Raw genomic sequence first — 25,949 nt, 5'->3', positions numbered from 1 at the left:
GACACTGTCAGTTATAATCATTCCACAAGTTTTTATAGTCTAGAGGCACTCAATCAATACTTCTATACCTATCAATGTTTCCTCTAAAATTTACAAAGCGCAAAACCGTGAAAATATTTTAGGTTAAACAATTTGGAAGTCAGAGAAATGGCTCAGTGGTTAAGAGCACTGGCTGCTCCCACAAGGCCGGCCGCTCACAACGGTCTGTAACTCCAGTTCCATTGCAGAGAGCGCCCTCTTCTGCCATTCTCAGATACTGCACGCACTGGTGCACTTGCATGAAGGAAAAACAATCACACACAAAAACAAAACCATGATAATTTGAATAAACTAAACTGAAATCAATCTAACCACTGCTTTACAAAACAAAAAAAAAAAAAAAGAACAAAATAGACACAGAATATTACTAATAGCTCTTCTACAATCTTTTTCAACAAATCTTAACTCCTTGCTACCCCGAGGACAGTTTAAAGAAAAAAAAATCTGGCATATATATAAAGAAGCTTTTTTTTTTTTTTTGTTATTGTCGGTTCTTTTTTTTTTTCCTTCTTCTTTTGGTTTTTCAAGACAGGGTTTCTCTGTGTAGCTTTGGAACCTGTCCTGGATCTTGCTCTGTAGACCAGGCTGGCTTCCAACTCACAGAGATCCACCTGCCTCAGCCTCCCGAGTGCTGGGATTAAAGGCAGCTAGAAGCTTTGTTCTAATGGTACCTTATTTTACACACAAAATAAAAATTGTTATTTGTTTTTTTGAGACATAGTCTCACTGGAACTTGCTATGTAGACCAGGCTAGCCTTGAACTCAAAGCTATCTGCCATCCTCTCCCTGTTGGTGCTGGAATTAAAGGCATGCCTAGCATGTCAATATAATTCTATAAAGACAGCCATCTCCAGCAGAATATTTGTCAATCACCTAATTTGGTTTCTCTTTCACAGTAAACTTACAAAAATATAGCTAATAATTTTAGTAGAAAAAATATTCAAGGTTGGGGATTTAGCTCAGTGGTAGAGCAAGCACAAGGTCCTGGGTTTGGTCCTCAGCTCAGAAAAAAGGAAAAAAAAAAAAAGAAAGAAATAAAACAAGAAAAAATACTCATAAATTGTATAACCCATAAAACTTAACTCTAAAATTACTAGCAATCTACCCTTTATACAATCACTGAATTATCTCTTCTGAATGATCACAGTACCAAAATGAAACTACTTCTTTTCCACAGCGCTAGTGTAATGGATGACTGCATGTGGAGTGCAGATTAACAACTGCTCCAGTTCTAGGCCTTCTCAGTTAGAGGATTCACGTCAGCACACACTTACACTTACCAATGGACTCAGGTAAAGGCACAGCTCTAAGACACTGCTAATGACAGCAACAACAACTACTGGTGTATCTGTCTCCAACATCTCCAATGGTAACAACACACTGTGCATGCCATTTACCTTTACTTAGAAAATTAGTTTCTGAACAAGTTTGTAATAAAAAATTTGAATAAAATATGAACACTTCAAAGAAAATTTAGACACTATTCATTTGAAATTATGAATCCTTTAAAAATTTACCAATATGTAAAACTAGAAAGTTCAATAATCTATATTAGAGATAAGCAAACTTCAAGTACCTAAATCAACTGTCACTTCAACAACAAACCCAATGGCTTTATTTTATAATTTTACTTTTAAACATAAATATATGAAACAATGTTTTCTTTAAAGGGGAGAATAATGGAAATAAAATGTCCCACCTGAAAAGCAGCACCCAAGTTCAACTTGAGTGCTTTACTAACAGGTTATACAAAGATAATCATAAATGTGCTTATCAGTTAGGTAGTCATTTTTACTCAAAGGCTAAAAACAAAACAAACCCCCAAATAACTCTAATTTGTTCTTACAGATTTAGAACACAAGCTGTGACACATCTTAAATACAGCAACGAATGGCTACTCAGTTCTTTCCAACGGAAACCACACTACAGTGAGGTGTGGCACTAGCGGCATTAAAATTACATCCAAATAAAAGGGAAAAAATGCTAAAAAAATTAACAGGTAAATTTTACATTTTTATTAGCTTTTAGCATCTAATAATTAGTTGATATTAGTATCTTCCATGTCATAGTCACTCATTATTTTTATTCTTCTTTAAAAAATGAGGCACTGCCGGGCGGTGGTGGCGCACGCCTTTAATCCCAGCACTCGGGAGGCAGAGCCAGGCGGATCTCTGTGAGTTCGAGGCCAGCCTGGGCTACCAAGTGAGCTCCAGGAAAGGCGCAAAGCTACGCAGAGAAACCCTGTCTCGAAAAACCAAAAAAAAAAAAAAAATGAGGCACAATGCTTGGAAGAATTCATTAATTTTCTACCTCTAAAAAGTCTTTGAGGCCGGGCGGTGGTGGCGCACACCTTTAATCCCAGCACTCGGGAGGCAGAGCCAGGCGGATCTCTGTGAGTTCAAGGCCAGCCTGGGCTACCAAGTGAGTTCCAGGAAAGGTGCAAAGCTACACAGAGAAACTCTGTCTCGGAAAAAAAAAAAAAAAAAGTCTTTGAGAGGCCGGGCAGTGGTGGTGCATGCCTTTAATCCCAGCAGCCGGGAGGCAGAGGCAGGCAGATCTCTGTGAGTTCGAGGCCAGCCTGGTCTAGAAAGTGAGATCCAGGACAGCCAGGGCCACAAAGAGGAACCCTGTCTCAAAAAACAAAACAAAACAAAACAAAAAAATAAAACAAAAGTCTTTGAGAATGTGTATTTCCCTTCCTCCAAGAGAGTTTATAATTTTAAAAATTACACAGCAATGATTAATGATCTCTGAATGATTGTTATTATTCAGAAATACAAAAAGATAAAGTTGAGTCTGTAAAAGAAACCTAGAAATGTACTTATTCATAGTCTATATCTCAGAAAGGCAATCTTCTATTCTGTCAAAAAAAAAAAAAATAGTTGGATAACTAAGAGCTTATTATCCATGAGCAGAGACTCATGGCACTGTGACTCCAAATGAAGCCTCTCCTTTTTTATTTTTATTTTTTTGGTTTTTCAAGACAGGGTTTCTCTGTGTAGCCCAGGCTGTCCTGGAACTTACTTTGTAGGCCAGCGAGGCTGGCCTCAAACTCACAGAGATCCGCCTGCATTGCAGCTTAAATGAAGCTCCTTACATCACGTCGAGTCCACATGCGTGAGGATAGGTACAAGCAGAGGCTAGTGGAATTGGAGTGACAGGTGGTCATGAGCCACCTTTTATGGGTGCTGGGAATCAAATGGGGTCCTCCGGAAGAGCCCTTGCTCTTAACCGCTGAGTCATCTCTCCAGTCCTAAATAAAGTCTCCCTTTTCTTTTTTTTTTCTTCTTCCACTTTTTGGTTTTTTGAGACAGGGTTTCTTTACACTAAGTAAAGTTTTTTAAGGACATAGTGTATCTAAAAGTTACTTCACCTATCCTTAAGTTTAACCTTTTAGTATGGTTTTCAAACTGTGTTCATTTAAATAATATACTGGAAAACACAAATTCAAATTAAAAAGCAATCTTATGTCAAAAAGATATGTATAATGTCTATATACGTATATAGATACACCTACACACAGAACATGTGTTAGCATATTCCTACTATATGTTTAGTTAGGATGAACAAATACATACAAACACACATGTGTTAAACAAGGTAATAAGATAGAAGTCAGGATCTACTCAATCTTAACAGCAGGAAGGAAAAGTGCAAGCCAATAGCAGCGGTCACAGTCTTAGTAACGGCGACATGATTAAATTCAAAGACCTGGCTGACAATCCTTTATCTAGTTTTCAGTCTCACAACTTGAAGGTTTTAAAATAACACACAAAGATTACACGATTTAAAATAGGCTATTTAGTAAAAAATTTAAGGGTCGTGACATATTAACATGCAAAGCATACACAGGACTGTGATAAATTAATTTTTTGAAATTACATTGTAACTAGCTGGAATTTTTCTTAGAAAAATAAACCAGAGAGTAAAGAAACACTTTCTATACAACACTGGAAACTAGGTATTCTCATAAGAAGTGGTGGAGCTCCTTGTACTGCTCCAGAGGAACAGACTAGGAAAAGCACGGTTTGACAATGGGAATGAATTACAAGACTCGGAAATGAAGTAATACATCCATGTTTTAAAAATCCAAGAAAAAGAATATAATCTAATAGAGGAAGCTACTCAGTGAAAACAGTTGGCTCCACAGTAAGGATTAGAACCAGGAGAAATAAAACTGCACAAGACAAATGTTCTTTACCAGTGCTAAGCAATTATCCAAACTATTTTTATATCAGAATTATATTGCATCAAATTTAACAACAGCAAAAAAGCTGAACCATTATCAGAACTGTCTGACAGGCTTTTTAAACTCTATGACTTGCCTTGCCTCTAGCCTTCCTAGAACTCCAAGTAGGAAGGAGTAGGGAGATGGCCTTAAGAGGGATATGGGGATATATATATATATATGTCTCTCCCTTGATTATGTGAGTCTGGAGAGCAGAGAGCCTCCCACCTTTGTCCCCCAGAAAGGAAGGGGTCTGAATGGAAACATATGACCCACAAGATGATTAATACACCTACTGACTAACATTTGCTGGGAAATTGTTTGAACTAAGTGAGATGTTAATTATGGCTTAGAGCTAATTTTGTCACACTTATGAATGTGCTGAAACATAATTCACTAGTATGCCAAATTAAAGGAATCAACTATAAAGTATTGTATAAAAAGCTGGTGTTTCTGTATATTTAGGGTAATGACGGGAAAATGTTGGTTTTTATGAAAATTTAAAGTATGAACTATTAAAAAAGCAGTTCAACAGTATTTAAAATAGATTAGTTTAAAATTGAGCTTTAGAAAAAAAATCCTAGTTCCCTTTTCATTCTACTATTCACAATAACCAAAAGCATTATCACAAAAGATTATAAAAACATTTAAAATACAATTTTATGCGACTTTTATTTGTACTTTAGGATCTAAACAACTGTAGGGAACGCCCTTGCAGGGCAGCACAAAGTGATTTTCTTTTTATTTGAAGCTATTCAAATTCGAGACAGGCTCACTACTTTGCTCTAAAGTCCTCAGCCCTGTCAGCTAACCCAGGCAACCTAAGAGCTATCTGTGACGGCAGCTTGACTGTGGGAGCCTACAGAGCCTACAGAGCCTCCCCACCTCGGCTCCCCCGGGAGAGGGAGGGGTCTTTGTGTGCTTTTCTGTGGTGGTTCCACTGAATTCATCACAATAGAGATGGACATTTGAAATTCATAACGATCCAACATCTGAGCAATCTTCTTCCGAGACACACCATGTTTATTCCTCCTACCAAAAAAAGAAAAGGATTTTACATCTTTTCTTTCTTTCTTTCTTTTAGAAAGCCAAGGTTTAGAGATTCAGTTATGTTACAGTAACAGTATAAAGTCTACATGGTACTTTATAAACATGAGAAGACACACTCTGTTCATCCTTGCTTATACAACAAGACTGATACTTGCTATTTTCAGAGGACACAGTTAAATAATTACAGCCTCTTACAGAGAATGCTCACTGAAAACATTAGGTATACAGCAAAATAGAAGTGTTTTCTTAAAGAGAAAGAACATGAAGTTGGAGAATGGTATCTGGGAGGAATTGAGGGACAGGAAAGAATATGATCAAAAATATTACATGAAATTTCTTTAAACATTTTAAAAGGGAAAATTTTTTTTTAATTAATAGAAGAAAAATTTATGAGCTAGTGTTTTGAGACTTACAAAGAAATGAATGGATTTCCCAGGACTTACCAAAAATGAAAATTATTTATCAGTTACTTTATGACACTTCCTCTTGTATTTATTATTATTGGTTTTATGAGACAGGGTCTATTTATTATTATTGGGTATTTTGAGACAGGATCTCTCTGGCTGTCCTGGAATTCACTCTGTAGACCAGGCTGGCATTGAGAATTCACAGAGTTCTGCCTGTCTCTGTCTCCCAAGTGTGGGGATTAAAGGCATGCACCACAATGCCTAACTTTTCCTATTGCATTTTAAAATTTCATATTACTAGTACCTTATTATTAGAAATATAATAGGATGTTAATTGAAAAATTAGATAAAAAGAATATATAATATATGACTTTATTTATATATGCATATGTAAGTTGAAAAAAAGGCAACATTAAGTCATGATATCAAGACAAAAAACTACATGGCAAAACTTCCAAAAAACATAGGCAGTAAGAGATTATCAGGTCAAACAACAACAACAACAGCAAAAACTGAACTGTGACAAGCAGCTGAGGGACAGCTAAGTATGTGTGCCATGCAAAGTCCTTGTTCAGCTTTGGTCTCCCTAGTGCTGGGATTATAGGCATGTGCCACCAAGCCCCGCTCTTCCTGTAATTGTCTTTATGTAAGTTTTGGACAAGAAAAGTTCTTGACACTCAGGCCTTTGGACAGTTTATTTACTCTCAAGAGTTTCCTACAATATGACTCTGACTCTGCGAGACTCCAAGACAACACACAGGAACAGGCTTTACATTCATAGTATTGTTCTTGCTTTACTAACTCATTTTTCCTAGAAATAAGCCACAAAAGACACATCTATTTTCTAATCTGATGTTTTTCACTCAAAGTTTAAGAACAACAACAATAGAGACAGAAGAAAAAAATAAAACAGATCCAAGGTTAAAAATTGGTAAGAAGCCGTTAGTGGCGCACGCCTTTAATCCCAGCACTCAGGAAGCAGAGCCAGGCAGATCTCTGAGTTCCAGGCCAGCCTGGTCTACAGAGTGAGATCCAGGACAGGCACTAAAACTACACAGAGAAACCCTGTCTCGAGAGAAAAAAAAAAAAAAAAAAAAAAAAGGTAACAAATGGCCTAGGGGAATTTACCAGTGTTAGCCCACTATCGTGGCATGCTTGAAACCCTGGGGTCAATCCCCAGCACACAAAAAAAAAAACTTAAAAAAGTCAGTAAAATATGACTAAATCCACAAGATGCCAAAATCAGCAATTTGATTCTACCCAATTCTTCCAAAATTCAAATTATGCTACATATCAGTTAAAATAAAGTGGGCTGTTAACTTATATTAAGAAATTATTTCCTTGGCCATGCTGGTGTACATCTTTAATCCCAGCACTTGGGAGGCAGAGGTAGGTGGATCTCTGTGTGTTTGAGGCCAGCCTGGTCACCACAGTGAGTTCTAGGACAGCCAGAGCTACATAGGAGAACAGAATAAAGCAAGCAAGCAAACAAACAAACAAAAAACCAAATTATTAAGTCATAATAGTATCTCAAACATAAATGAAGCCATAAGTTTAGGACAGTCTAATCACTCAGACATTCATAGGCCACCATTCAACTATCTTTAGTTTTAAATTTCCACTCTTCCCCCTTGAGTGTAACATACAGAGTTTGGGAGCAAACAATGTCAGTCAGAGACTATTATCAGCAGATAGCACACAAATCACAGAGAGAGTAGTCAAAGGAATGAAAGTTGGGGAAAGAAATGATTTGGGCCCCATACACAGAATAATAGCCTGAAGGCCGGGATATGGCCAATGGCAGAATAATGTGTTTACTGTGTGCACATTCAGGCTCCTTCAACAGTACCAGAAAATAAACAATAACAGTTGGAAGCAAAAAGGGGCAAACTTTGATGCAAGATAAAAGGGGAGGTGATATTTATATAATTTTCTGAACATACTAAAAAATACTGAATTGTCGGGGTTGGGGATTTAGCTCAGTGGTAGAGTGTTTGCCTAGCAAGCACAAGGCCCTGGGTTCGGTCCTCAGCTCTGGAAAACAAAAAACAAAAAACAAAAAACAAAAAACTGAATTGTCTATTTGAAATGGGTCAATTGTAAGCTATGAGAATTATACCTCAATAAAAATGTTACTAAAAGGGAGTGAATCCAAACAGGGAAAGTCTATTCGAAATGGGTCAACTTTAAGCTATACGAATTATACTTCAATAAAATTGTTACTAAAAGGGAGTGAATCCAAACAGGGAAAGTAAGGAGGAACAAGACAAGCAGTGACGTGATGGGCAGGACACTGGCAAACACAAACGAAGAGTCAGGCTCCCAGTCCTGATCCAGTCTCTCACAAGACTCTCAGTCTGAAATCTAGAAAGCTCTCAAGAGTACTTGCCTAGCATATATGAAACTCTGGACTTATTTTCCCAATGTGAGTAAAACAAAAACAAAAACAAACAAACCCCAAACAAAGCCAAAACTCCAAACAACCCAGAACAACCCCACAAACCCTTAGTCTTCCTGGGCAAGAAACGACCCTTCACAGAAACTAGAGCACACAGACTCTTTCTTCTTTAAAATGACTGGTTGTAATTTGCAACAGAAATGTTAAGATGTCTGAAATGACATATTGCTCAGATTCCGACAGGATGATAAAATAAGCCAAATGCACGTTACCACCCTAGAAAAAGAAAAAAAAGGAATTCCCAAATATTGGATTCCAAGGCTCTTGGGACAGAATTATGGAAAGAGGGAGAAGTCAGAGCAAGGTGGAAACACCATGCACAAAGCTGACGATGAGACCTACAACAGGGTCAGGATGGTGGAGGGGAGGGAGATGCTCTAATGCACATTACCCGTCAATAACCTTAATAAAAGCATTCACATTAAGACAAAGCACCAAGCATGTTTAGTAAGATAGTTAATACAATTTTGACAAGGCAAAGCTCTTCAAAAACTTGTTCCTCTTAAAAAAAAATAAATAGTCCCTGCTCCCAACAAAGACGTCAATCAAAGCCAGAAAGAAACCAAACACACAAAGACAAATCAAAGAAACAAGACAAGGATTCAATAAAAAAGAGGCTCTTACTTTTCTAATTCTTCAGGATCAAACTTCCACCAAGTTTCCGGTTCATGAAACTCTACTCTGTATCCTTTTCCTATGGCCTACACAGGGGAGGGAGAAGACAAATCCAGAGAACATGCTTAAGGAAAAGAAGGCACACGGATAGGCATTTCATCTGACAACAGGAAGGCCACTCAACCAAGAAAAACGCTTCTTGGCAAAATGTGGCTTAGAAAAATGTTACGACTATATAATTGGACGAATTCCAATTATTATCTTCAAGTCCAGGAGTAACTAAGAAGAGCACATTCAATCATCATAAACACCATTCCCAATTTTTAAGCTAAAAAAACCCCAACGAAACTCTCGGGAAAATGTCTTAATAATAAAGACAAACAGACCAAAATTTCAGAGTATGAAAATCTGTTAAGAATAAAAAGACAGCTGGGCAGTGGTGGCGCACGCCTTTAATCCCAGTACTCGGGAGGCAGAGGTAGGCGGATCTCTGTGAGTTCGCGGCCAGCCTGGTCTACAGAGTGAGTTCCAGGACAGCCACCAAAGCTACACAGAGAAACCCTGTCTCGAAAATCCAAAAAAAAAAAAAAAAAAAAAAAGAATTAAAAAGACAAGCCGGGTGGCAGTAGCACACGCCTTTAATCCCAGCACTCGGGAGGCAGAGCCAGGCGGATCTCTGTGAGTTCGAGGCCAGCCTGGTCTATAGAGGACAAGCACCTATCCAGGACAAGCACCAAAACTACACAGAGAAACCCTGTCTTGAAAAACTAGAAAAAGAAAAAAAGAAGAAAAAAAAAAAAAAAAAAGACAAAAACTTGCATGTCAACTACTTACCATTTCCACATATGGTTTCATTTCCCAGGCTTGTGTATTAGTATTGTCTATTATAACTGGAGATCTCCCCTGATCGATAGCTTGTTTTGCTGAAATAAAAACGTAAGTAAAATTTAAATATTTGATATTAAGAAATACATCTTTGCATTTAAAATGAAAACTATAGTAGCTTTTCAGTAAGTGCCATGAAATACAAGACATACCAAAGATAAAATACAAGATATGTTCTGGACTGGATGCTGGTTTTAACAAAACAAACAAACCAACCCCAACAAACTGCAAAAACACATCTTGGAGTGTTGTGTCCATTTACAGCTAATGAAGTTTTCAGTCTAGACCCAAATTTCATTAACAGGAAATAAAGGTGATAAACAGCAAAGTACAAGAAGCAAAGATTTACTTACACAGAAGGAATTTTTACATGAAAAGTGTAACAAAACACTGAGGCATTAAGTAAGATCTTTTCTAGGTCAAAACAGTTTTTCTGTAATATAAAAATGATGTGAGAGATGGCTCAGACAGATAAGCGCTTGCCATGCAAGCCTGAAACCTGAGCCCATTCCCGGGAAGCTACATTAAAAAGCAGGGGCAATGGTACACACCTACAATTCCACAACTCTTACAGCAAGATGGAGGCGGAAACAGGAGAACGGGTCTAACCCTTCCAGTCCAGCTAGCCTGGAGCAGAGTGCAGCAACAGATACAAGAGAGATCCTGCCTCAAAACAAGATGGAAGGAGAGATCACTCTTGAAAAAAGCTTGTTCTTTGATCTCCACACACTGAGTACATGTGCACCTGCTCTCTCTCTCTCACAAACACACACAATAAATAAATAAAAATGAAAAAGAAAGTTGGGCATGGTGAGGCATGACTTTAATCCCAGCACTCAGGAGGGAGAAGCAGGTGGATCTCTATGAGTTCAAGGTCAGCCTGGTCTACAAAGAAAGTTCCAGGACAGCCAGGGCTACAGAGAGAGTGGTACGGTAAATATACTTAGAATTACTAATGGGGAAATAGCAAGGTTGTTTTTTTGGATTTGTTTGGTGAATAAATATTTGGGAGTGATTATTGGTTGGAAAAGTGGTTAGTGAGGTGGAGAAAATTAGGCGTGTAGAAAATAAGTTGATTAGGGTTGTAATTGCTATTAGTGTAACTAAGGGGAAGTTGTTATTTTTCAGTAGTTCAGTGATGATAATTCACTGGGTGGAAACCCTGTTAGTGGACGGCGGCTTCCCCCAGAAAGGAGAGCTAGGGAAATGACAGGTAGTACGACTGAGAGGTAGTATGACTGGGGTTTTGTTTCCTGTAAGTGACATGGAGTTGACTGACGTAAATGAACAGGTGTGGAGCCTAATGAAGAAGGAAACTGTGAGGACACACAACATTAGAAGTGTGACGGAGAGGTTGTAGGGGAGAGTAGAAATTATTTATCCTATATGGGTAACAGATGAATATGGGTAATTCTTTTGTGTCTGTGTCTAGTTGAGTTCATTTCATGCTCCAGTAAGGACTGAAAGGGTTGCTGATGTGATGAGGATATTTGGGTCTATGAGTTCACTAATTTGGAAAAGAATTGAAGGGGGGGGCAATTTTTTGTCATGTAAGGAGAATTAGGCCTATGTGGAGTGGGATTCCTTGGGTAATTTCTGGTAGTCATGAGTGGAATGGTGATAATCTCAAAGAGAAAAAAAAAAAAGGAAAGAAAAAACTTAAGTGATGCTTTTGAACGTTAATATAAAAGAAAGGCACTACCCACAAGTAAAATTTCCTATGTCAAGTAGCTCAATACGACAGTTCAGCTGATTTTTGTGGATTTCTTAGACTCATGATTCTCAAATGTGTGACTGAAGGGGATGCAACTGTAATTCTAAACCCTCTTTATTGCAATGTCATTCCTTGACCCCGAGGGAAGAGTCACTGTCACCGAGAGCCATTTGTTAATGACAGCAGTGTATGTATACCTCAGGGAGAGCAGACAAGAAAATTAACTTCTGAAAAATGATCAGTTGAATGCAAAAGATGGAAATTTTCTCGACATACAGGATTCAAACTACTAAATTCAATATAATGTAATGAGGCATGTCCAACCTGCATTTCATAGGCTACATGTGGCAAAGAATCGTCATGATTTGTGGCCCACCACAAAATTGTAAACTCACTTAAAACATCATGAGATTTACTTTCCACAACTTTTTTTTTTTTTTTGTAACTAGGCTCAACAGTTCTTGAGAGTGAACTTTGCAGGGAACAGGGTTGGGTTGCAATGTCCAAGGCCTGGATGCACCCTATGGTATGGAAGGGGAAATGCCCCCATGGGCTCACACGTTCAAACAATCAATCCCCTAATGACAATAACATTGTTCTGGAAGGCTGAGGTACCTGTGAGAGGTGGGGGCATGGCTGGAGGAAAGGGGTCCTCTACTTCCTGACAGTAGATAAGATGATGACAGGACCAGCTGCATCACTCACATTCCTGTCATGCCTTCCCTGCCAGGGATCCCTTCTTAAACTGTGAGCCCAAACAAGCCCTTCTTTTTTTTCTGTTTTTTTCGAGGCAGGGTTTCTCTGTGCAGCTTTGTGCCTTTTTCCTGGATCTCGCTTTGTAGACCAGGCTGGCCTCGAACTCACAAAGATCCACCTGCCTCTGCCTCCCGAGTGCTGGGATTAAAGGCATGCGCCACCACCGCCCAGCTAACAAGCCCTTCTTTAAGCTGCTTCTTGCTGGGTATTGATTGGGTCTCAGCAACAAGGAAGTACCAAATACAGACATGTTTAGGGCAGGCAGATTCTAGAGCCCAGTTAATGCCTTATTCACTGAGCCATCTTGTCAGCCCAAAAGTAGATTTTTAAAAGTAACTTATAGCACATGTATTTTTTTTAGATAGTTCTAGATCTATCCCAAATTATAATCATTTAGAGGATTAAAAACAAAAACAAACACAAAAAACCCGGAGCTAGAGAGATAGCTCAGCTGTTAGGAGCACTGATTGCTCTTCAGGGATGCAGGTTCAATTCCCTGCACCCATGTGGTGGCTCACAACTGTCTGTAATTCCAGTTCCAGAGATCTACATCCAAGTAAATCACCCATACACATAAAAATTTTTAATGAAAATATTTTTTTTAAAGGTCCAGTTTTTAGGCTTCATTCTAAACCAAATTGAAGCAGAATCTCTAGGGCTGAGCCCCAAGGACAAGCCCTTTTTTAAAGGTAAGGGGATCCCTATATGATTCAAATGGATTATCAGGATTGAGACCACTATTTACGATGGAAAGAAACTGACCCATGTCTTCTAAAATTAAAGTATTTGATAGGGTTCTCATAATATCAACAAGGAAAACTAACACAAGCATTGTTTAAGATTTAAGGACATCAGCATTATACAGGGTGGAAACAGCTTTCAGAATACAAAATAAAGGTATAAGAGTTTTATGAATTAGTCATAAGGTGCAAAAATAGGAAGCGTATTGAAATGTCCCCCACCTGTATTTTATCAGCTTATATTTTCTTTTTTTTTTGGTTTTTCGAGACAGGGTTTCTCTGTGTAGCTTTACGCCTTTCCTGGAACTCACTTGGTAGCCTAGGCTGGCCTCGAACTCACAAAGATCCACCTGCCTCTGCCTCCCAGTGCTGGGATTAAAGGCGTGCACCACCACCGCCCGGCCCCAGCTTATATTTTCTACAAATCATCCCATTTTATCTAAGCTCACTGATTCTTACAAACTTTACCCGAGAGGGCAAATATAATTACTATCATGTCTTACATAAGAAATTGGGACTCTGGGTTATTAACAGTCTGTCAAAGTCATTCAGTGGCAAAAGTCTATAAGTTAAAATAAAACCCAGGTACGACTCAAGGTCAAATACTCCATCCCAGGAGCCTTGGCCCAAAACAAACCTCTGCTCTGGTTCCAGTCATGGGCATCACCAAGTTGATTAACATTGTACCTGTACCCATCTTGATGATGAAAATAGTCATCAGTGCTGAACACGATGCCATCGCGACTCTGACCAAGCAGAATTCTGTTAACAAAAGAAATCATAAGGTCTATGACAAGCTAGCAATGGACACCTGGCGTTGACTCCTTAAGGCCACTGCAGGTAGAACAGTAGAGGAGCCAATCCTTTCAGACTGTCCAGATTCTAAACATCACTTCAAAACTTCACTCTATCCAACTACAGAGATGAAAACTCTAGACCAGCATTTGCATTGTGACTTTAAAACACCATGCACTGCTTCCCAAATAACATCAGCTAACAATTATGCATGTTTTAACTTTGTGTGAATTGGTACTGAATACCTAGAACTGTCTCTCTCTGGTACAAGTAATGTAAAAACCACGTAAGATTAAGTAAGAGATCCATCTGGGAGAAACAGATTTGATCCAGAACAGCTTTCACAAACTCATTTCCATTAAGCACAAACACAGAAGATCCACATGTGAGAGTAAGAAATAACCCAAGACATAAGACTGCAAACCACCTGGGCTCTGCCAAAGTATAACAAACTAGCGATTGTTACATGAAATTAATCACTGAATGCTAAATAAAAATGTCTCAGATCAGATCAGTAACAAGTAAGCTCTGCTTTGAAAAAAAATGATGCCATCTTACAATGATATACAGTACATGGGGATATGTGGACAGAAAGACAAATAAAAGCTGAAAAGAATTCAGAATCCTGGACTATCAGTTCTAAAGTTCTTAGCTATTCAACCACAGTATTTTTCATAAACAAACAAACAAAAGGAAACCAAATCCACTACACTTACCTTGGCCTGTACAAGTAATTTACTTTACATATCGGGAGGCAGAGCCAGGCGGATCTCTGTGAGTTCGAGGCCAGCCTGGTCTACAGAGCGAGATCCAGGACAGGCACCAAAACTAGACAGAGAAACCCTGTCCTGAAAAACACCCAAAAATCAACAAACAAACAAACATGCTCAAGCCCTGTGTATACAACTGTGTGATATTTGCCTATGAGCTACATACATCTTACATATACTTGAAACCATCTTTGGATTACTTATATTACCTAATCCAGTGCAAACAGCCATGTCCACCACATTGTTTAAGGAGTGATGATAAGAGAAGCCGTCGGTAGTAATGAAAGTTCCGACTATCAAGAGAATTCCCATCAGCAGTGAGACTGGGAGTGAGACAAGGCTTTGACCCTACAGAAAACATCCTGAGTCTCACTCTTCCCTCTCAATCAGCAACCAGGGGACATCTCGGGAGCATGTGAAGGAGGTGGACGGGGTAGTTGGTAGAAGTAACTGACGAGTGAAACAATCCAGTCCCAGGATGAGTTGAGAGTGCCTCCTACCAAAAGGTAGCAGGAGGAGGACTTCTTCAGCTACTAACATGACAAAGGCCTTTGCTCCGCCCCACAGCTTTTAAGACCTTAAAATAAAAAATGGTATCACGTATCAAAGTGGCAAACTTTAAATCTGAGTTATAGTGTATTATGTATTTTGTAGTAAGTTCTAGCAGAATTACAGCAAATTACATTAAATAAACTAAACAGAAGTTAGGGTTTGTGTTGTCTATGTATTTCTTTGGAGGAAATAGAGTTGGATTTCAAGTTTTTTTGGTTTTGGTTTGTCAGGGCTTCTCTGTGTGGCTTTGGAGCCTTTCCTGGAATTCATCTGTAGCTCTTGACCTCACAGAGATCCACCTGCCCTTGCCTCTCAAATGCTGGGGAAAAAGGCGTGTGCCACCACCCTGCCAGATTTCAATTTTTATAGTTTTCTCCGAACCATAGCTGACATGTCTATATTTGCTTAAATAGATAACTTGACATATAAAAAAATGCTTCAATGATGTGTATTTATCTTTGTGCTGTTTCCAGGTCAGAAAATTAGAAAAGGACCATGAGAGGACTGAGATCTTAAGGGAGGGAGAGAAATCAAGGTAACATACCACACGTGAGAGAAAGCAGGAGAATTAGCTGAGGAAGAAAGGAAGCAGGTGGGGTGGGGGCGGGGAGTGAAATGCACAATGAAATTGATTAGTTTGTATGTTAGCCTAGAAAGCCTGATTTCAAAAAGACTACAAAAGATTTTTAATCCTTTTTTTGTGAATGGAAAAATTTTTTTGAAATTATTTCTTTTTTTAAAATTTGTTTTGCTTTTTTAAAAAAAGATCATTTATTTATTTATTTATTTATTTATTTACTTATTTACTTATTTATTATATATGCATGTATTCCTGTAGGCCAGAAGAGGGCACCAGATCTCATTACAGATGGTTGTGAGCCACCATGTGGTTACTGGGAATTGAACTCAGGACCTTTGGAAGAGCAGCCAGTGCTCTTAACCTCTGAGCCATCTCTCCAGCCCCTAGGAAACCATTTTTAAAGCTAAATGTTGGGGCGATAGAGATGGCTCAGTGGTTAAGATCACTGACTGCTCTTGCAGAAGGCTCAGGTTTAATTCCCAGCACCCATCTGACAACTATGGAGGGAATCCAATGCCTCTTTCTGATCTCCACGGGCACCAGGCATGCAGACACAGGTAAAACTCTTAACACATACACTTTTTGTTTTTGTTTTTTCAAGACAGGGTTTCTCTGTGTAACAGTCCTGTCTGTCCTGGCACTTGCTTTGTAGACCAGGCTGGAACTCAGAGATCCACTTGCCAAGTGCTGGGATTAAGGCATGTGCCGCCATTGCCCAGCCCCAAAGACCTTCTTGAATACATAAATCATAATGAGTAACAGTTGAGGCTGACTTGAGACATTTTCTTCCCAGACAGCAGGAAGTGTGCACACATCCTTTTCAAACTCCACAACTATCTCGGGTATGAAGCTTCACTTCAGGAAATTAAAAAAGTGCTTATCAACCTAGGGGAATGGGATACGCTATAAAGCATCTGAACCAAAAGAAACATATTTTCAAAATTCTTATACTTGAATTATCTCATCAAGTCTTCTAGATGCAGTCTAAAAATGTTAGTATCTTGGAACTAAGTAAATCAAACAACTAATTAAACACTATCAGTGGCCATTTGAGTCACAGTTTCTCAAAAGAGCTATCTTTTGAGAACTTACCATGACTCATACATCTCTATGATCTCATTCAATTCTCAAAACCCTGACAATGTGGTATTAAACAAGCCTAGAAAAGAAAATAAATACAGCAGTTCTGCCAGTGAAGCTGACTATGCAGCAGGAAACAAAGGTCATGAAATCAAATTCTCAGTGCTAGGCCAGGGATACCTCTGCCTCCCAAACCAGTGGCCTACAATGATCCTGGACAGTCTCTTCCCCAAGAGGCTTCTGAATAGATCTGGTTACTAGCTTTTAAGGTGGATCTCTGGGTTCCAGGGCAGCCGTGAGATCTACACAGTAAGTTCTTGAGTTCTAGGCCAGACAGGGCTAGTAGTCCAAACAACCAAAACAAACAATCTAAGTGAACCTGGCACAGGCTGAGACCCTAGTGCAGAAGCACCGTACTCAAGCACTTTGGAGCATCTACCTTATTTTCTCGGGTAAGACATAAAGAACTTAAGAGCAGAAACAAGAATCTCCTACTGAGTTCAACTAAGACCACTCTCTTCCAGAGAAAGGGAAGGAAAAAAAATCTGTCACTTTCAAACAGTGCTTTTAATTCCTATAGTTACTGTAACAAATGATCTGAAAACAACCAGAACTTATTATCTTGCAGTTTTGAAGGTCAATGTCTTTCTCTGTGTTCTAGAGAGTGTTGTCTTGTCTTTTCTAGTTTCTAGGTTAGGCACACTCACTATCTTGGTTTGTGGGGCCTTTGACCATTAGTACAAAGTAGGCAATGTGGAGCCTTCTCTCCTCTGACCCCTGCTTCTTGTGTTTATATCTGTGACTTTCCTTTCTGCTACCTTCTTATTAAGAAGCTTTGTGGGGGCTGGAGAGATGGCTCAGCGGTTAAGAGCACCGGCTGCTCTTCCAGAGGTCCTGAGTTCAATTCTCAGCAACCACATAGTGGCTCAGAACCATCTGTAATGAGATCTGGTGCCCTCTTCTGGCCTGAAAGGACACATGCAGGCAGAACACTGTATACATAATAAATAAATAAACAAACAAACAAACAAACAAATAAATCTTAAAAAAAAAAAAAAGATGCTTTGTGATTATAGTGGGCCCACACAGGATAATCACTTCATCTCAAATACTTAACCCCACATCCCCCTTTCTCAGAAAGTAACATGTATAGCACTTACCACACTAAATGGCTTAAATAAAAATGTTAGCACCAGCCAGGCGGTGGTGACAACCACCTTTAATTCCAGCACTTGGGAGGCAGAGGCAGGAGGATCTAGAGTGAGTTCCAGGGCAGCCAGGGCTACACAGAGACTTGTCTGGAAAAAACAAAATAAGAAACCAAAAAGTTAACACCAAACATTGTTTTCTCAAGTTTTTGTTTGTTTGTTTTGTTTTAATTTCCTAGATGGTAAATTATTAGATTTTTTTTTTTAGCAACTCTTTACTCTTTAGCAACAGTTATTTCGTGTGTGTGTGTGTGTGTGTGTGTGTGTGTGTGTGTGTGTGTGTGTGTGGTGTGAGGGCACACATGGCATCTGGGTTCCAGGGATCAAATTCTGGTCATTAGGTTTGATGGCCCAAATTACGATATTTCTTCAAGGTATTTTTATGTGTATGAGTGCTCTAACTGCATGTACACCTTTAAGCCAGAAGACGGCATCAGATACCACTATAGATGGCTGTGAACCACTATGTGGTTGCTGGGAATTGAATTCAGGACCTCTGGAAGAGCAGCCAGTGCTCTTAACCACTGAGCCATCTCTCCAGCCACCTTCTAGTTTGTTTTTTTTTTTTTTACTTTAGTCCTTTAACCATCTAGTAGTTATTTTTTGAATGACAGAAGGCAGAGTTTTAAATTTTTCTCATAAATCCGTCAATTATATCCTATTACCATTACAGCACATTTTCCCAACTGTTCTAAAATACCAGTTCACAGTACAACTAAATATGCAGCGTTTACATTGCATTGGTATTTTAAGGAATCCAGAGATCATTTAAATGCACACATGGGAATATATGTATAAGGCATATACAAATGTGATACCCTTTTATTCAAGGGACTTAAGTATCCAAGGAGTTTGATACCTGTACAGGAGCCCACAACCAACTCACCCAAGAACCAAGGGACAACTGCACCGTCTCTTGCTTTAGAATTCTCAGCAAAAGCTAGATATGGTGGTGCAAGCAGGAAATTCACAAGTTTTAGTACACCCTGTACTATGTACTGAGACCTTGAGTAAATGAATGAAGCCATCAGTAAATGTCTAGGGCATGCATCATGTTGGAGACTATATGGTTTTGGAAAAAAATAGGCAAGTTCTGAAGTTATCTCTAGAAATCTAAACTTCTAGTTCTAGAGATGGCATGTTATAAGGTTACTAAACCATTCTATATACTCATTTGTATAATTATTAATACCTCCTCTCAGGGTAGTAGCTCTGTATACAGACACTGAACAAATTACAGCTGCTGTTGTCAAGCTTGGTTCTCTGCTTACAATACTGAATAAATTTAAAATATAAAGTATATATTATATCCAACATAATTGTTATAATTCACCTTAAAATATTTTAGCACAGATATGAGATCATTTGGATGATTTAAACTATAGCCCAGGTATTTGTCTAATCAGAGAAATCATATCCCTTGCTAACGAAGCAAGGATGAGTCTCCAAATGTGGACTATAAACTGTTACAAATGTCTCAACCTCCCTTTATCTTTGATAATCCCTCCTCTGGCCTGCAGTTGTACATGCAGGCAGAACACTGTATACATATAAATAAATAAATCTTGGGAAAAAAAAAAAAAAAAAAAAAAGCTAGTAGCGAGCCAAGTGTAGTGATTCATGCATGTAATCCGGCCCCCAGATGATGCTAAGTTTAAGGCCAGCCTCTGCTACACAGCAAATTTCAGGCAAGCCTCCATTTTCTAGAAAGTCCCTATCTCAACAAACAAACAAACAAACAACAACAACAACAAACAAAACTAGGGGCTAGGGGATGAAGTTCAGTGTGAGAATGTTTGTACAGGATGCACACGGCTCAGGTTCTATCCCCAGCACACACCGCCCGCCCCAAAAAATAAAATAATAATAAATAATAAAAATTACCAAATGGTGGGGTGGTGGCGGCGGCGGTGCACGCCTTTAATCGCAGCACTTGGGAGCAGAGCCAAATGGATCTCTGTGAGTTCGAGGCCAGCCTGGTCTACAGAGCGAGATCCAGGACAGGCACCAAAACTATACAGAAAAACCCTGTCTCGAAAAAAACAAACAAACTAAAACAAAACAAACAAACAAAAAAAAAAAAACACACAAATGGTTGGTAGAGTTTCCCAACCAGAAACAACTAACTCTTGCCTTCTTATGACTAAAATGGCTTAGGTCAACCGTTAATGAACAAGAAGATAATGCTGTCTTGTATAGCTTATACTGAACACAAAGTAGTAAAGGTAAAAACTATATAAATTCGGAAACTACTAAGGATGCACAAGAGAAAGAAAAGCCTCAAAAGTAATGGCATATGCCTACAATCCCAACACTTGGGAAGCCGAGGCACCAGAGAGCATGAGTCAGTCCCAGTCAGAGCTCCTCAGTGGGTTCCGGGACATGCTGGACCACACAGTAAGCTGCAGACCAGCTCAGGCTACTATAGTAAGCCAGTATCTCAAAACAAACAGGAGGCATCTAAAGCCACCTTTAAAGAAGCCACCGCACACCAATAGAGCAAACTAACAAATGCAAACAGGTATTGTGGAGGCGGAGAGATAAGGACTAAACTAAGAATGGGGCTCCTTAGCAAAGGGAGGCTGATTCACTGCTCCAGCTCGGCAGGGTTCTGATCCAACAATTCCGTGTTCTTTCCTGTCTTCAAAGCTTGCTGTGAAAGCTAGCACCTCTATGAAGCTGTGTATGGTTTTATGTTGGATGCCAAATAACTCAGGGGTAGAGTCTTAAAAGTAAAGGAGTCAAGCCGGGCTGGTGGGGGACCTCTTTAGTCCTAGCACTTGGGAGGCAGTAAGGTCAATACCAGCCTAGCCTATAGTGAGTTCTAGGACAGCTAGGGCTACATAGAGACTCTGTCCCAAAAAACCAAAATCAAACCAACCAACCAACCAAACAAAACAAAAATCACAACCCAAAGGGGAGCTGTCTTCATTAAACAATGTCCATCAATCTAAAGAGGCACTCCTGTGTGTATGTGTTTTCCTGTCTCTAACCACGCTCCTTGAAGTGAGGAACCACACATAAAGTGCGTATGCAGTAGGTACTACAGATGAAGGCAGGCACATGCGTGTGAGGCATACACACGTAAATACAGTAGACAGACAGACAAATGAAAATGTAAAGCCTTTTAAAAATGAAAACATAGGGGGAAGCACATTACCATTTTGATCTCTTACTTTCTGTTCTGGGGGTAGGAAGGGGTTTGGTTTTTAATAGTAGTTTCTATTAACCTCAACTATTTCGTCTAGGCTTTGCGCCTATAAAATGAAAACAACTCAGCTCCCCAAACTTTCCTTTGTCAAAGTACTCTCTAAACTGAAATCTGACACAAATGGCACTTCCTACTAAGCATCCGCTTAGGGGACTGGTTCTCTATGTTGCCTAGGCTAGCCTATAACTTGGTCCCTAGCCCAGATTGGCCTTGAATCTGAGATCTTGCTGCATCCTTCCAGTTTTAAATGTTCCACCTTCTTCTCCTCAAGACATAATCACCTCTACCTAATCTCTCAGGCCTTCTTGAAATTCTATTGAGTTCCATTCCAACATTCTCCAACCTGTTGTCCTAATTTTCTTTTCTTTTTTAATATTCAGTTCTAACTAGTAGACCTACATCAACCAATTTCCAAGTCTCAACTATCTGTTTTCTCTGATATAACCTAAATCCAGAATATTGTAAGACAAGTTCACTCTTCTGAGTCTTAACTTCATATTCTCTACAAAACCTTCACAAAAACATGAATCAATTAAAACAGCTTAAAATCTTGCTTGAAAATCTATACTATAAACTGAATTTCTGTTTTTGTCTCAAGAAATTTTATTTATTTAGGTTATATTACAAATAAATATAAGTATCTGTAAATTCTTCAGATACTAGTCTTCACACAAAGATACTTTTTTTAACCTTTCCTATATAAACTACAAGAAATTTATAGTTTGAGTTATTTTCCACACTTGAGCAAATTGTGACAATGCTGTCTTTAAATTGTAAAGAAAATTGGAAATCTGAAATATTTTGTAACAATAAAAACATTACCAGTTCTAACGCCACTAATCAGAGTGCTCAATTCAACACACTAAAAATTTAAAACTAAACAGCAATTCAGTCCCACAGGGCTGGAGAGATGGTTCAGTGGCTAGGAGCACTGCACTGGCTGCTCTTGCGGAGGACCTGGGTTCAGTTCCCAGCACTCACGTGGTGGCTCACAACTGTCTGTAACTCCAGTTCCAGGGGAACTTTTCTGGCCTCCTGGAAGTGGTGCACAGATACACATGTAAACAAAACACCCATACACATAAAATATATATTTTCTAAAATCGCTATCCTGGGCTGGAGAGATGGCTCAGCGGTTCAGAGTACTGGCTGCTCTTCCGAAGGACCTGGGTTCAATTCCCAGCACCCCCATGGCAGCTCAAAGCTATCTCCAAGTGCTCTGACACCCTCACCAAACAAAACACCAATGCAGGCAAAATAAAAAGAAATAAACCTTAAAATAAAAAATTGCTATCCTAATTAGGTAAGAACATGGCATAATGCTTAATACATTCAAGACCCCTAATTTGTTTTTCAAATTCTAAGAAAATGAATATCCCTCATTCCATTAACAAGCAGCAAAACTTGCCCAAGAGCAGAGTGAAAAAGTACCAAAGCCCAGATCTCCTAGTGCCGAGTCCAGCTTTTCTTGAATAGCTGACTTATGCCGGCTACCCAATTCTTAAGCAGCATTGCTTGTTGCCGTTTTACTCACAGTTCACTTTTGAAGCTCTTATAAGAAGCTAAATATATATACAGCAATTCACCCTTTTCCACTAGAATACATCTTTTTAAGTATTTCCAGTCAGATGTCACTCCCAAACACAGTGGATAAATTTTCTGCTAGAAACATGAGAGCATTTAGCACTGATCACTTATTAAGTAAGGAATCAAGTATTCTCTTGGTATCCTTTACTTACCGAGACAATGTTGTTTTTCCAGAACCAGGGAGGCCTCGCAGAAGAATAAGTAATTTCTGCAATTTGTTTAGCTTCTCCTCTGGAAACCACTGGCTCACCAACCTGTCTGCTCCACTGCGCTCTCCCAGAAAAGGCTCTCTCCAGCACTCTCTGATTTCACAGAAACCATCACTCACACTTTCATCCTGCACACTGTAGCCATTTCTAAAGGGCTGAACAGTATTGCTGGTCACACCATAATGAACATACTCATCGTTCTGATCAAAAGTTAAACAGTTCCAGCTATCCTGACAACTATCTACGTAACACCCGTTCTGCATCTGAGAGTCATCTTGCCCATGGAAAATATTTGGTGGTGGATTTAGTGGGGCATTGAATCTTGGAATATTAAAATGATAATTAAAACTGGGAAGAGGAGGACCATGGGGTATGACAAAAGGATGTATTGACTGCCATTCAGGCCCGAAGGAAGAGAATGAAGTATCACAAAACGGAGGCATCACTTGTTCATCACAGGGATGTCTGCCTGGTTCATTCTCCAAGTACTGCTGGTAACCACAATGTGACTGGAGAGCACTACTGAGGTCTTTACTTTCTTCCTCGGACTTTAAGGTACCACAGGCCTGGTCATAAGGAATAATTTGTTCTGGGGAAGGCTCTGGTACCTTACAACTGCCTTGTGAAGCATCATTTTCATTTTCCAGCTCTTCAATTTCTTTGTAAAACTGGGATAATTCCGTGTCAATCTCCACTTTTTTGGAGATAAACTTCTGTTTTTCTTCTCGTCTTCTTTTGTCATCTACACTACTGAAACTGTCCGTCTCGTGCTTCCTTTCTCGGCATTTCTTCTTTTCAGGGGGTTTGTAAATGGGGCCTATGAATGCTTTACTTGTGCTATAGATTTCGTCATCCTTGGATAGTGACGAAGGCTTTCCATCCTGCAAAGCTTTCGAACCAATGGCTTCAGCAGCACCTAGTTTATCACCAGGCATCTCCTTGTACGAAGGCTTCAACACATCTGTAGTTGTGGTTTTGTCTTCCTCAGGACAAATACGTCTTCTGAAGTTAATGGTGGCCACGGGGATCCTATTATTTCTGGTTTTCTCTTGGAGTCTGTGACTTTCAGGACCACCTCGATGGGACAAAACACAATCATCTGCAGCTGACTTCAATTTTTTAGAGCATGGTTCCCTTGTTAGTTCTTTTCCAGGTCCCAAAAACTTAGCTTCAATTTCACTATAGGGCATCTGAGGAGTAAAGCACACAATTATTAGGTCATATTTTTAAAAATTTAAATAAAGGCTTTTTCATAAGGAAGGAGTGTGGAAAAAAAGATTTTGTGACATAAGCATTTAATAACCAAAGTCAACGTGTAATTTTATAACCACTTATTTTAAGTACTTATTTTAAGTCATAATAATTTACAGGAGGAGTCTTACTGAAGTTAGTATAATTTAAAAATATATGTGTACCTCATTTTTTGGAGGTGAAGATGAACTTATGACCTCATGCATGCTAAATGAACACTACTCCAGAGCTATGTCCTACCTTTTTCCTGCTGAGACAGTGTCTCACTAAGTTGACAAGTGTGGCCTTGAATTCTCTGTGTAGAGTTCAGGGAGGCCTTACCTGTCCATCCTTCTGAGTAGTTGAGATTACAGGTCCGTGCTAACAGTCCTGTCTTTAAACAATCCATTCCAGAGTTTAAGGACCTACGTTTGGAAACCTGAGTCCGTATCGTATGTGTATCTACATGTGTGTGTACAGATACATCACTGGCATTTGTTTCTAAACTGGCTAAGGTACACTGTATCATGAATCCCTTCCTGTTTAAAATCACTGTGTCTTTTGGAATACAGCCTTCAGTTTCCATACTTGCATCACCTGTCTTTAGCATCGACACGAGTTGAACTAAATCACAGTCTTTGTGGACCTTTTCCCTCCAAGTTGTATAAAGCAGTTCCAAATTGAGTGCAAGAATTTAAAAGAAAAAAAAATAAGAGTTTGAGGATACAAATTATGCTTAGGAAAAATAATCAGAAAACTCAAAGCATTCACCTTTTCTAGCAGTTTCTCTAACTTAAAAATAAACTTTGCAGGCAGGCTGGTGTATAACTGCAATGCTAGCTTTTGGCAGATGGCGGAGAAGGAAGATCTGAAGTTCAAGACCAGCCTGGACTACATAGTTAGTTAAGTTCTAAGTCAGTCTGCAGTACACAAGACCCGTCAATAAATTAATGAAAGCTACACTTCTCTTGACAGGCAGTGTCTGAACCCTGTAATCCTATCAATAGGCGATTTCAGGCCAGAATGGGCTGACTACACAGCTGAGTTCCAGAGCATCCTGACTTACAGAGTGAGATTATGTCTACAGAACGAAACAAAAGACACCTTCGCGTCTCTTTTACATTTCTTTGAACCCTTAAGAAACCAAGAATCCCGTACTTCCTTCGGCCCGCTCTTGGACCCAAAACCCAAAACCCCACCAAAGCAGGGAAGAAAGCAGGCAGGCCCTTAGCGGAGTCCAACAGTGGAGGGAGCCATTCTCCCGGAAACAGCCCCCACCTCAGTCACATGTTCCCGGCTCCCCACTCCAACACCAGAGATCGCCGAGGCAGAGCGAGGGGTGCACGGGCACCGCCAGCCTCCTGGCTGGGCCTCAACGCCTCCGGGCCGCCGGGCAAGCGGCCCGGCCGGGGGCGCCCCAGCTTCGCCGTCCTTAAGGAAAACGACAAGGTCCCGTCTAGAACCTGCGGGGGCCTCCGAGGCGGGGAAAGGCTCTCGTCGGGCTCCCACGCTCACAGTTAAACCAAGGGGTCGTGCCAAGCCGCGGGTGAAAACTTGGAGCCGTTCGCCGCAGACGGAACCGGAAGCACCTCCCCCAACCACACCCGGGCGTCCGCTCCCCCGCAGCTCGGCATGTACTTCCACCCACCCCACCTTCCCGAGACAAAACAGACCAAACAAAACTCCCGCAAAGACACGAACCTCCGAGAGCGCGAAAGGCCGTCCGAGAGGAAGCTACAAAGCCGAGCGGGAGAGACGCGCGGGGCGGGAGCAGCTCCATACGCAAGATGGCCGCCGCCGCTCGGATTTCCCAGGCAGAGCCGCGGGCTTGCGCC

At 39.9% G+C, this 25,949-nt stretch overlaps 1 protein-coding gene across 7 annotated transcripts in view; it reads right to left on the bottom strand.

The window, feature by feature from the left end:
* N4bp2l2 (NEDD4 binding protein 2 like 2) overlaps positions 1–25,949 on the bottom strand; it is a 67,331-nt gene extending 41,382 nt beyond the window's left edge. The window contains exons 1-6 of one of the 7 annotated variants that reach the window (XM_042267723.2): positions 25,816–25,949; positions 22,828–24,074; positions 13,530–13,654; positions 9,632–9,720; positions 8,807–8,883; positions 5,153–5,299 (exon numbers count right to left, since the gene is read on the bottom strand). In XM_042267723.2, the coding sequence (XP_042123657.1) occupies positions 5,153–5,299; positions 8,807–8,883; positions 9,632–9,720; positions 13,530–13,654; positions 22,828–24,074 (1,685 nt within the window). In that variant the 5' untranslated portion in view covers positions 25,816–25,949. Of the gene's footprint in view, positions 1–4,920; positions 5,300–8,806; positions 8,884–9,631; positions 9,721–13,529; positions 13,655–22,827; positions 24,075–25,392; positions 25,680–25,815 lie in introns of those variants that run through there. The other 6 variants (XM_006987228.4, XM_006987227.4, XM_076560108.1 and 3 more) reach the window with 6 other exon arrangements.

This window comes from Peromyscus maniculatus, chromosome 23, assembly GCF_049852395.1.
Source record: "Peromyscus maniculatus bairdii isolate BWxNUB_F1_BW_parent chromosome 23, HU_Pman_BW_mat_3.1, whole genome shotgun sequence".
Taxonomy (NCBI): Eukaryota; Metazoa; Chordata; class Mammalia; order Rodentia; family Cricetidae; genus Peromyscus; species Peromyscus maniculatus.
The sequence above is the reverse complement of the archived record's forward strand: the minus strand, read 5'-3'. Positions and strand labels throughout refer to the sequence as shown.